General features: G+C 44.3%; 1 protein-coding gene across 4 annotated transcripts in view; it reads right to left on the reverse strand.

Moving 5' to 3' along the window:
* The window catches only part of vav2 (vav 2 guanine nucleotide exchange factor), a 188,870-nt gene that overhangs the window by 20,086 nt on the left and 155,510 nt on the right, over positions 1–13,274 (reverse strand). For all 4 annotated transcript variants that reach the window (XM_053648698.1, XM_053648697.1, XM_053648695.1 and 1 more), the window contains exons 8-9: positions 11,454–11,554; positions 1,281–1,380 (exon numbers count right to left, since the gene is read on the reverse strand). In XM_053648698.1, the coding sequence (XP_053504673.1) occupies positions 1,281–1,380; positions 11,454–11,554 (201 nt within the window). The remainder of the gene's footprint in view (positions 1–1,280; positions 1,381–11,453; positions 11,555–13,274) is intronic.

A 13,274-nucleotide genomic window follows, 5' to 3' on the forward strand; every position in this document is an offset into this window, starting at 1 on the left:
CTGAATTTACACAAATGAAGCAGTTAAAAAGTTTGCATACCCTTGATTCTTAATGCTCAATACTGTGCGTCGTTACCCGGATGATCAACAAATGTTTTGTAATAGTTGTTCATGAGTCCCTTGTTTGTCCTGAGCAGTTAAACTGTCCACTGTTCTTCCAGCATCTTCTGCAACCCCTTTCCAACAGCGGCTATATGATTTTGAGAGCCGTCTTTTAACACTGAGGACGACCGAGGGACTCGTACACGACTATTACAAAAGGTGCAAACGTTCACTGATGCTCAAGAAGGCAACACGATACATTAAGAGCCAGGGGGGTGTAAACTTATGAACAGGATGATGGGTGTAAATTGCTATTATTTTGTTTAAAGGTCTTGTTTTTTTTTCATTTAGTACAACCCTTCAGAAGCTACATAAGATACAGAAGACCTTGAAGCGAGAAATTTTTTTTAAAAGATTTTTTTAATATGTGCGCCTAGCAACAGTAAGAAAACAGCGAGGCAAAGTGAGCTCACATGAGAACGCTATTTAATAATTAGCAGCTTCTCCTTTTTTTATACTCATGAATGAGACCACGGTCCCACCTACTTCTTTTCTATTGGCTAACAAGAATGAGACAAAGTTAGCACAACGAGAACGTAACCTCTACTTGAAGCTAATAGGCATCTCGTGTCCTTTCCCCTTCAGAGGACTGCCTTTTATTTGCGCTTGTTCTGACCTCTACTTTATCAGAAAAAGTAGAAAAGTGTTCTTTACGGGTGTCTCCTGTATCGCTGTAGCAAAAAAAAACCAAAAAAACCCAGCAACAAACAAACAAACAAACAAAAACATAAATGCTACGGCTAAACTGTAGATATTAGCACCTTTGCGAGTGGAACCCATGTCATCGTGTTGTGTTATTTCACTGGTTTATCAGGGAAAGGGGGCGGGACCCTGTAGATTTGGGGGTGACGCTAATGTAGACGTATAGAATCGGGATATGTTCATAAAGATAGACATGTAGGAGCAGGACCGTGAGCAGATTTATGAATGACTATAGATTAGGGTTGGAGTACATGCGGCAGTATGTTAACCGGGACCAGTTCCAGCTATCAGACTCATCGTTCTAATGTTCTAATACGTCTGTGAAGCATTAAGTTGATTAGGACAAGATGGCATCGATGTGCTGCTTGTGCACTTGACCAGCTCCACTGATTTATGGGTAAGAGCCTTGTGTGTAGCTCCAGTGAGCCGATAAAGCTAACGAAGGAGGACGCGGCAAGGTGAGGGAGTTTACCTACCTCCACTTTACACTTCACCTCCTCCCGTGTGGCAATCAGGTCGTCCAGCGTCTTCTGGGCGTGCTCCATGTGACTGCAGTACTGACCGTAGATCAGCAGCCTGGAAGGGGCAATAATACCAGTCGGTGTTTACATCCCCAGCTGTGTTTAAACATTTACACTTCCTGCTGCGATTCGCCGTTTACATTCCTTAATATAATTCAGCATTTATACGCGGTCCGTGTTCGATGAAGCGGCTCGTGTGTCCGGTGTTTGTTTTCCATGCTTTAATAAAACAGCACGGTTAATTTATAACAGCCGCACTAGAAATAAATGACTAGAAACTGCTGGCGTACATTACTGCGGACACTTGTATGCGGACACTTTACGACACGAATGAGGATCTCGGCATTATCACAGCACGTCATTACAATTTAAAAAAAAAATACAAACAACAAAAACACAACAAAGTCCCTCTGCCTGGAGCAGAGCACTCCATGTGGCACAGATTGCCACCTTTATTTTTTATTTTGTTGCAGTTCTGCCTCTGTATCATGGATTTGTTCAGAGCAATGCTGGTATGAAAGGTTGGACGTTCTGCTTTGAAACCGCCTGTGCATCACCTCACGAGCCATAACAGACAAATTCAGATACCACTGCAGGAAATCTGTTCAAATCTAGTGTTTTATTTTTATTTTTCATGAACAATCTGCAGTTTTGCAGAATCTGATTCCCCCCCAATCAGAATTGAGAATTCAACAGTGATGTGGTATAGCTAACATAAACCACCTCATGCTAACTTCATCCTTCAGACCAGATCAGGTATTATATTCTTTTCTCTCTGTGTATGTCTCAGAGGAAGACAGAGAGGGGCTCAGGATGGACCTGGAGTGCAACCGGTGGCGGGCTGATAGGGTTTCCCTGGCCGCTGTGCCGTCGAGCCCCTGGGCTAAGCGGGCCTGATTAAGGGCTGATGTGGAGCGAGAGAGATGGCTTTGCTCCTTGTGGAGAGCTTCTGATGAAGATTAATGGGAGCACCGTTCAATTAAGAGCCACAACACAGACTCTGTGGCATTCTGTAAACGCTGGGGCAGGTGTCAGAAATTAGCTCTAATAACAGATGTCACAGACATAATTGAATATGAAGGTCTTTTTTATGAGCCAATTTTCCGATCAAATCGTATTAAAAACGTACTGCTACAAGGAGAGCGAGTGAGACAGTGCGTGAGAGAGAGAGAGAAAGAGAGAGAGAGAGAGAGAGCGAGAGAGAGAGAGCGCGAGAGAGACAGGGCATGAGTGAGAGAGAGAGACAGGGCATGAGTGAGAGAGAGAGAGAGAGAGAGAGTCAGAGAGAGAGAGAGAGAGAGACAGAGCATGAGAGAGAGAGTCAGAGAGAGAGAGACAGGGCATGAGTGAGAGAGAGAGAGAGAGAGAGACAGAGCATGAGAGAGAGAGTCAGAGAGAGAGAGAGAGGGGCAGGGCATGAGTGAGAGACAGAGAGAGACACAGAGACAGACAGAGCATGAGAGAGAGACAGAGAGAGATAGAGAGAGACACAGAGACAGACAGAGCATGAGATAGAGAGAGAGAGACAGGGCATGAGTGAGAGAGACAGAGAGAGAGGCAGAGCATGAGTGAGAGAGAGGGACAGAGACAGAGCATGAGTGAGAGAGAGGGACAGAGACAGAGCATGAGTGAGAGAGAGAGAGAGAGAGACAGAGCATGAGAGAGGGAGAGAGAGAGAGAGCATGAGTGAGAGAGAGACAGAGCATGAGAGAGAGACAGAGAGAGACAGAGCATGACAGAGAGAGAGAGACAGAGGATGACAGAGAGAGAGAGAGACAGAGGATGACAGAGAGAGAGAGAGAGAGACAGCATGACAGAGAGAGAGAGAGCATGACAGAGAGAGAGAGAACATGACTGAGAGAGAGAGAGAGAGCATGACAGAGAGAGAGAGCATGACAGAGAGAGAGAGCATGACAGAGAGAGAGAGCATGACAGACAGAGAGAGAGAGAGAGAGCATGACAGAGAGAGAGAGAGCATGAGAGAGAGAGAGAGAACATGACAGAGAGAGAGAGAGAGAGAGCATGACAGAGAGAGAGAGAGAGAGAGAGAGAGAGAGCATGACAGAGAGAGAGAGAGAGAGCATGACAGAGAGAGAGAGAGAGAGAGCATGACAGAGAGAGAGAGAGCATGACAGAGAGAGAGAGAGAGAGCATGACAGAGAGAGAGAGAGAGAGAGAGAGAGCATGACAGAGAGAGAGAGAGAGCATGACAGAGAGAGAGAGAGAGAGAGAGAGAGAGCATGACTGAGACAGAGAGAGAGAGAGAGCATGACAGAGAGAGAGAGAGAGAGAGCATGACAGAGAGAGAGAGAGAGAGAGAGAGACAGCATGACAGAGAGAGAGAGAGAGAGAGCATGACAGAGAGAGAGAGAGAGCATGACTGAGACAGAGAGAGAGAGAGAGAGAGAGCATGACAGAGAGAGAGAGAGAGAGAGAGAGAGAGAGAGCATGACTGAGACAGAGAGAGAGAGAGAGAGACAGCATGACAGAGAGAGAGAGAGAGAGAGAGAGCATGACTGAGACAGAGAGAGAGAGAGAGAGCATGACTGAGACAGAGAGAGAGAGAGAGAGCATGACTGAGACAGAGAGAGAGAGAGAGAGAGAGAGAGAGAGACAGCATGACTGAGAGAGAGAGAGAGAGAGAGAGAGCATGACTGAGAGAGAGAGAGAGAGAGAGAGAGAGCATGACTGAGACAGAGAGAGAGAGAGAGAGAGAGAGAGAGAGAGACAGCATGACTGAGAGAGAGAGAGAGAGAGAGAGAGAGCATGACTGAGACAGAGAGAGAGAGAGAGAGAGAGAGAGAGACAGCATGACTGAGAGAGAGAGAGAGAGAGAGAGAGAGAGCATGACTGAGACAGAGAGAGAGAGAGAGAGAGAGAGAGAGAGAGACAGCATGACAGAGAGAGAGAGAGAGAGAGAGCATGACTGAGACAGAGAGAGAGAGAGAGAGAGAGAGAGAGAGAGAGAGAGAGAAAGGCAACAGGTAGTAATGTTGTAATAATAATCTTCTTCCCTCTATCGGTTGCTGTATGAAAGAAATTAAAATGCCACAATAAAGTCGAAATGAAATAGTGTCTAGTCTGTGTGAATGATCATAGATAGATATGATATTATCATAGACAGAATGCAGGACATTTCAGAAGTCTAGTGCTACAGGAGTGATACCGAAGATCCGAAATCTGATCCATAAAACGTCAGTCGACTCCAGAGCTCTATTTTATGAATTATAAACCTGATCTAATTCTTACTCATTCAGAATTGGCACGTTTGCCTCACACCTTCGGGGGTTGGGGGTTCGAATCCCACCTCCGCCCTGTGTGCTTTGGGGGGTTTCCTCCAAGTACTCCGGTTTCCTCCCCCAGTCCTGTCCCTATGCGTTGTAGGCTGATTGGCATTTCCAAATTGTCCCTATTGTGTGAATGTGTGTTCTTTATATAAAGGAGCTTAGCTTAAAGGGCCAGTGTGTTTACATTCAGGATTAGAGTACGAGAAGTTCTTGATAAAGAATTCTCCATGCTCCCCTGCCTCACATACCCCAGCCAAGGACACGCTGTTAAATGAGTGCCATTATGATAGCTTAATGCTATCCTAACCCTGCACCCTGCGACTATGATCTTACTTCGGAGGGCCATTAATCCACCAACACAACAAACATGGCCAGTATCCAAAACATCTCAGCATTACGCACATCCATTACAAAGGTAATGGAGACATGAATAAACGAATTAGCTGAGTGACTGGACAGACACAGCAAGCAATCATCCATACTTTTACCCTGCATGCTCCATCTCGCATTTTTTTTTTTTTTTTAGATTCAGTTTTAGGGCACGTGCGGAGGAATATATGAATATATGTCCAGGAACGAAACGCGCTGTTCTACCAGAGCACGCTGAAATGCACTTTAGCTGCCTGGGGTTCATGTACTGATTCGTGACCATGCATTGGATTAAATGCAAGTATAAATGATGCACATCCTTTTAAACAAGATTACACGCTCTATTCTGGGTTCACATGCTGAAAGCAAAACTCGTTATAGTGACATAATGGGAGATCATTATGCACTTATCCTAGCCAGTATAGAATTCATATGCTGCTTGATTTTAAAAGAAAGCATCTCACATTCTTATACAAGGGTTCCTCATTGGTTCACGGAGCTGTTCGCAATTTCTGGTCATGATTTCAAGGCATGGATAAGCAGCTGACGTGAATACATGGTGAAAACTGCCACCTTTTAATGCTTAACCGTTTGTGACGGCTATAAATGAGAAAACCTGAAGTGGTTATGTTTTTGTTGTTGTTTGTTTCGTGTGTCAAACGGGGTAGGGAAGTGCTGGCTCAACAGTCAAGGCTCGGGGTTACTGATCAGAAGGTCAAGCTTCAGCACTGCATGTCGGCAGCGCTAGCTCAGTGGCTAAGATGTTGGACTAGTAATTGGAAGGTCATGAATTCGGCACCGCCACGCTGCCGCTGTCGGGCCCTTGAGCGAGGCCCTTAACCCTTAACTGCTCAACCGTATTAATGAGATAAACGTAAGTCGCTCTGGATAAGGTCGTCTTCCAAATGCCAGAAATGTAAATTCCAAGCTGCCACCATTGTCGGGGCCTTGAGCAAGTCCCTTAACCCTATCTGCTCCAAGGGAACCATATGACCTCAGGTTCCTAACAAGTCGGGATATGCGAAGAAAAGAATTTCACTGTTATGTAGTGTATATGTGACAAATAAAGGTTTCTTCTTCTTCTAATGTCCGGGACTCTGAACAAATCAAATTACATCTATTTTGAAAAAAAAAAAAAAAGAAAAAAAAAAGGATTTCATATTTGAATGTACTGTTTTCAGACCAGAGAGATTCGAGAAAATGATAAATCTATGAAAGTCTGTGAAAACTACTACTGATGTCTCCAGCTAGTGTCCGATGAGCGGCCTTTAGCTGAATAATATACACAAATGTGATTAGATAAACCACAACAGAGGATCTGCTACAGAAGCCGAACTGGTTCATGTTTAGAAAACTAGATTCCCTGAATTACGGCCAGTTATTTATTTGTCTTCTCCAAATGTTTTTCCTGTGTTTCTTCAAATAATTGGTTCGATCTGCAGAAATGCTGCTTGTCTCGGTTGCCAGTTGAGCCCTGATCCCTTAAAATTCCATCTTGTAGACCTGGATGTACCAAGTACTTTCCAGATTTGAGAGAAAAGCAATCTTCTCTTTGTCAGTCTGGTGTCATCCTTTTCGGTTGTTCACTACAACATGCAGAACGATTATATCCCTTTGACTGTATCCACTGTCTAATTCAGGGGTGTCCAATCCTATCCGCAAAGGGCCGATGTGGGTGCAGGTTTTCATTCCAACCAAGCAGGAGCCAAACCTGATTCCACCTGTTTAATCAGTTGATCTTGGCTTTCAATAGATTCAGGTGTGGCTTCTGCTTGGTTGGAATGAAAACCTGCACCCACACCGGCCCTTTCCGGATAAGATTGGACACCCCTGGTAATTACATGTCTGACCATCTCACACACTGGAGGCTTCTGATTAATCTGGAGCAACACTGGAAGGTGTAAGATTGACTCGTCTAAACCCTCACAGCACTAGATCATCTGTCTGACACTGGAAATTAGGTTTTGAACAACCAAAATACACGTACACCTGGCTTCACTTTCACTCAACAGAAGCTCCACTCATGTCCAGCCACTGAACGGTTCACATAATGATGTGTCGATGTGCGATCATGCTGTCATGTTCGCGCTGTAAGGCTGAATGTTTAGATGCGGCATTTTGACACATGCGAAGGGCAAAAGAGGTCAGCAACATTCACTCTCTCCTCAGATTCTCTTTAAACGAGAACAGAAAGGGCAGGGGCGATAGCGAGAGGGAGGTGAAAGGAAAACCAATGTTGCTTAAGTGTGAACACTCCCCTGGGGTGAGAACCTTTGCAATCGCTGCCTAAACATACACTTTTCTAAAATTTCGCTTCCAGTGTGCTTGTCGGTTTTCTCATTACAGAAGGCCGTCATGCATGCTATTCCAAAGCAAACGCAATTTTGGTGTTAATGCTACCTCCGTTAACCCACCGTCTGTCTCCGTACGGACTGAGAGCTGCGACTCTCGATTGGCTGAGGAGTATAGTAACAGCCCGTTTCGGCTCAGCCGCAATCCGGCAGCTACCGACGTTCCCGCTCCACCTCGGAGCAAATTAGTTTTAGAGTTAGCCTCTTAAACATGTAGACTCGTGGTGTAAATCTCATTTAAATGTTTCTTGACCTTTGCCAACACTCCAATCTGAAAGACTTTTTTTTTTCTTCTTTCTTTTTCACGCCCGCTCCACTGTTCTCTCTTTCAGCATGGACACATTTGGAAAACACTGGCATTTTCCCCTCTGCCCTTCAACGCCTCGACGTCCTGAAAAGCTTTGCGTTCGTTTTATTCCGTGGCACGCATCGCTGAGAAAGGTCACAAGGACTTACAAGAGGAGATAACAAAATTAATTAAAGTCAGCTGAGCCTTCAAAGCTATGGAAGGAGGTGTGACGCACGGCATTCGGCGGGCGGGCTGAATTCCCAGGCCATTTCCTTCTTTGTAGCGGGATGAAGGAGGAGACGTGCGCACTTCATAATGAGACTGAGAAACGTCAATCAATAGGAGAATGGAAAAGACCAGTGACGTGGTCCTGTTCTAATGAAATGAATAATTTACCAAAAATATCTGTATGAAATTATGCCTAATGTCACCAAATGTAAATATGACCATTTGTGTCAGTGTAAAGAGAGTTTTCTTTTCCCCTATCACGACACACTTTCAAGCATGAATTAGTTTTAGGGCAAAAAAATGAAACGGGAAAGAAACGACACATTTTTAGCAAGTGGTTGTCTCGGACGGGTTGCACAGTCTAGGCGAACAAAACAGGCTCAAAGTACAGTGTGATCTGAAATGTTCAGCTCAATGACTTGACTCTTTTCGAAAAACGATTCAGACTCATTTTCAGATGCTACTGAGGACGGACTCGAACATGGCGGATCAACTACCGGGTCATTATCAGGCTGGGAAGAATCTTCCAGACGCTGCTGTAGACTTCACGCCCTCCATCCAAGCGAGCTCGCTGAGATATAAGCAGCAGAGCTACTGTAGAAAGCGAGCTCTGTTCATGGACATGAGCTTCCATGCTGCGCACTCTCAGTTCCACAATCAATGATTCCAACAGAGCTGCCAGATCATCTGCGTGAATACATTTTAAGAACTGGTACATCCTTCGAGTCGGTCCCTCCAGGATTTCGCGATTTGAATGCAAAATCGAGCAAACTCCGCAGTATTCGGAGGAGCTCGCGCTCTTTCAAAATTACCGCAGATTTGGGCCGAGACGCGTCACGTGACGTCATCGCGACGCGCATTCAGCCAAATCCCTCTTCGATTCACGTGTCGAACATGAGTACAGCTAAAAGGTCTCATTTACCAACGAACACCGCTGCGAAAGACAGCGCAAAATAATAGGCAATTTCGTCGAGTAGTTTTCCGCAAAAAAAAAAAAAGGCACAAAAATCTCCGCCACAAAATCTTGTATGGACTGAATAGGGTAACTGACCAGTAACTTTGCCATGTCAGAGATGGCATGCAACACCCACCCACACACACACATATATATATACACGGATAGGAAGCGCAAGAGAAACCTATAAATAAGAAAGAACTGTTTCAGTGTTTGGGTGCTTTTCCGTGCCAGATTATCAGTAAGGCTAGATCAGATCACAGGCTCGGAGTTAAGATTAAAAAGTTGTGGAGGCGAGAGAGGCGGTACTGTCATGCCAGCTCCACATAAAACAGCCCTCAGGGTTCAGCAAAGAACCCACTAACGAGCCAATTACCCACACACACACACACACCCCGCGCTGACGCTCAGAACAGAGCTCCTTATTCTTTAGCTGAATCTTTCTTAAGACCTGAACACCAAAACTGAATCCTATCAAATGTGAGTAAATCATTCATACAGGCACATGCGAGCAAATGCAAACACGCTTGTACACACACGTTCCTCTAACCAAAGCTGTCTCTTTCAAGACTTAAAATTTTTTTTTTTAAAGGCGTGGGCTGGATGTGAGGGAACATTCCCAGAGTGCTGCTGTCAGCCTGCGCAGTCATTAAGAGAGCCAAACCCGTGATTATCATTGCCTACACCCCAGCAGGGCGGCGAGCACGACTCCGCATCGCTATGCAAATCCGGCCTGCGCCCTGCAGCTGCGCGCTTCACCGACACTGATATCGACGCCGAACTCTCCAGGCGCCTTATCAGAGCCTGTGAAAGAGCCGGTTCTCGCTCGGAGCAGCCGAGGCGCGTTTCGGTGTTCACGTTTCAGACCCGGCAGATATGAAAGTGAAAAGAATGTGCAGGAAGTGAAAAGATAGCTGGAGGCTAGATAAAGGACAGCGAATCTGACTGCGTGTTCAGGAACATATCTGGAAAGGTTATGAGAAGAGAATAAGTAATAATGTTTTTTGGATTATGTGCAGCATGTGTCCTTTCAGCAGCTGGTGTAACCGTGTGAGCGAAACATCTCTGTGCCAGCAGCTATTACTCTTGTCGATGATCTAATCTCACTTCCTGCTGGTTTTATCTTTCAGCTTAACTCAACGTGCAGTAATGAGGGATATTTATATGACCTATATAAGCACTTCAAGTCAAACAATCGCTCACGTACACGGTGTTCTTTTGTACAGACGTTAAACAATGTTAAACATTCATGTTAGATATTACACGAGGTGTGTTTCGGTCGGAAATGAATGGCGTGGCTACTTAATACTAACCACTTCCTCAAATTTCACTTTCAAGTATCCACTTTAGAGACACTAAACCAGTCAAAGAACAATATATAGACTGTTGACAACCTGTTGGATAGCCACAGCGTTCAACAAGCCATCATTTATGGGGTTGAAGTTCAACTGCATGAACCCAGCGTGAGACAAAATTGCTACTAGACGCAAATTCCGTTGGTATAGCGTGGAAGCTCTGTGCACAGTTCTACAGAGCTTTTGAATTCTCAGTTCAAATCTCAAATCTGATTTGAGCCAAAGCCAGAACGTGTTGGTTCATTTACTATAACAGCAGTGCTGATGGTAGTTCTGGCCACAATTTAAATCGCAGCTTTATATTAATGCGCTCATTTGAATGCATTATTGTTTCGATAGCAACAGCTCGTTCACAGGGACTTGTATGTTGGACACTCAACAGACACGTGGAATCGTGTGCGAAAGCTTTCCGTGAGTAGCGTGAGCAGAAGTAAAGCTGTTCCTTAAAGGTTTACGAGTAACAGGACAAAATGGCTTTGCTTTGTATTATTATCTTTAAGAGAGGCTGCTTAGACTGTTATATAATCTCCAATAAATAAAAATCTGTCAAACCGCTTGGATTAGACAAGAACTAATCACTTTCCTGCATACTTTCTGTGCATCTGGAGGATCTACAACAGTGTATGCACTTTGAAACACAACAATATTGTGTTTAGTCTGCTGCTATGTCACAACACATCGTGCTAAACTACTCTCACCTTACTCATCTCACCTCATCTTACTGCAGATAAAGTGGACCTCCAAGCCTCTCTTGGGCTCCTTAAGAAACAACAGACCTAAACCTGAGTAAATGTAAAATCTGTGAAGGATTTGTCAAGGTTAAGCAAGTGGAGGTCCAGTCGGTGTCTCTGAATAACGCAGCTGCAATAACACTGTGCTTGTGCTGAACACAGCAGGATGAGGCTTTGGAAAAACCGCCGCAGGTAAACCGGGTCTCTATAAAGGCTGATGACACAGAGCGGGTAGTGAGGCATGGTAAGAATTAGCTGATGGCTATCTTTAGTCAAGGCTCAGTGTTGAGAAATCCTCTGGATCTGCGAAACTGATTCAGCATAAGTTTTGGGCCAGTGATCAGAAGCACTGCAGGACCATGATTTCACTAAAGCCATACACGCGCCCACAAAACCGTGACGCGTTCAGATACTAGGATGAAGATAACACCCTTATCGACTTCCTTTTTATGGGTAGCACAGGCACTGCTTCCTTTTCCTGCTGTTTTTACTTCCTGCTTTTTTTTTTTACACACACACACACACACACACACACACACACTTCACAATTAGATCTTGCTGACCTCTCCTTGAAGTCCAGGAAGATCTTTCCAAGTCCGCTGCCTCCGATCACCATGTTCTGGTCGATAGCCCTCAGCAAGGCAAAGTGGACTCTGATGATATCCTAAAAGACCACAACATTTTCAAATTGACAAATTTACCAGCAATTGATGAGCCACCACGTTAACATCTGTATCTCCTGGAAAAATAGGTGTGGGTTATAATATTTATAAATACACCACTGTGATCATGTTTTAAGGTGCGTTCACAAAGTCTGTCTGACTCGAACCCTGGGGTGTTTTGTTCTTTGGTGTGGTGAGAAAACAGCAATCACACTTGGACCAAAGCAACTGGGTCCAAGAGAGCGCCTGAGGAAGGAGATCTCAGTCCGCTACCAAGTGAATTCGGAGAACATAAGAACGAGATTTGACTCTGAATCGACTCTACTCTGAATTGACTCTACTCTGAATTGACTCTACTCTGAATTGACTCCGAATCAACTTGACTCTGAATCGACTCAGAATCGACTCGACTCTGAATAGAATCGACTGCAGGAATGAATTGAATTCCTTATACTTTGGATTGCAGCATATTCTCTGTAGAGCTGCTAAACTGAACCAGGAGTTGCAAACTGAGCTGGACTACAGAGCTGCAGAAATGTTTTATAAATAAATGAATAACCACTAAATAAAACAAGTTATTTATACAACCGTTTAGTAATTTACTGAGCGTCCGCCCCGTGTTCTCCATGTTCGGGTGGGTTTTGTGATTTCTACCCGCACTTTAAAGGTTGATTTACCGTTATCCATCACCGTATTTCTGACCAATTAATACCCCAGCATGTTTTAGCCTAATCTCTATCCAGCACATACAGTATGTGGCACATTTTTGATTGATTTGAGAAAGAGGGAAAACTGTCAATAAATGTTTATTCAGAATTTTTGGAGAAGCAGTCATGAATGTCATGTAAAATACGCTCTGCATCTGTGTAGTTGGCCTTTCAGAGATGGGATGGGGTACATTTTGGTAACCAGAATGATATTATACTTTTCGTTCTGGTGATAGAAAGTCAGGGAAAAATAAACAAGACCATCTTTGGAAAGATGTTGTCATGTTAAATACAGTTGTGGTAGATAGAGAGTGGTTTGGAAATACTGGAGTATCCTTTAGCATCGAATGTGGTGGCCTGGGAAAACCCTTGACACAGTGATATTTTTTGTTTATAATTTCGACGATATGTGTTTTTGATAACTATGCTGAAATGTGTTTCGCCTTTGAATGTATTTCAACCAGAAGGATTTTACATGTGATTCTTTTTCCGATCTCAGAGTTCAGTACAACTGGTGGAGCAGTCCAGAGGACCGATTCCTACTCCTCTTGAAAATGGTGAACTGGGGTTCTTTCTAATCGAACCACAGTGTGGTCCTCATCGTGTGTGAAACCTATCCGCTCTCTGCGCCATATACAGAGTAACGGAATTAGGTCAACTTTCAGGTTACATCCCGTTTCTGCTTTTGTAATGCCGGGTAAAAAGTTATTAGTGTTCAGTGAAAGAGATGGAACGCATTTTATATAGACGTCAGGCTAGACGTCAGGCTAGACGTCAGGCTAGACTGAGGCACTGAGCAATGCATCCACGGTTTGGAAGGAATTTTTTAATGTGAAAGCAAACCTGCGATTATGAGCCGAGTCCCACTCCCAAACAAGCCCAAAATCAATCCCGAGTGTGGACCAAGTGTGAAAACGGCGTTTAAAGATTTAATTCAGGAGCATCACAGACATTTCAACAGCTTGTACCTAGTTTCGCTATGGCATGTAGCTGTCCAAACAACTTGATCAAAAGG

Source organism: Ictalurus furcatus, chromosome 18 (assembly GCF_023375685.1).
Source record: "Ictalurus furcatus strain D&B chromosome 18, Billie_1.0, whole genome shotgun sequence".
Classification (NCBI taxonomy): domain Eukaryota; kingdom Metazoa; phylum Chordata; class Actinopteri; order Siluriformes; family Ictaluridae; genus Ictalurus; species Ictalurus furcatus.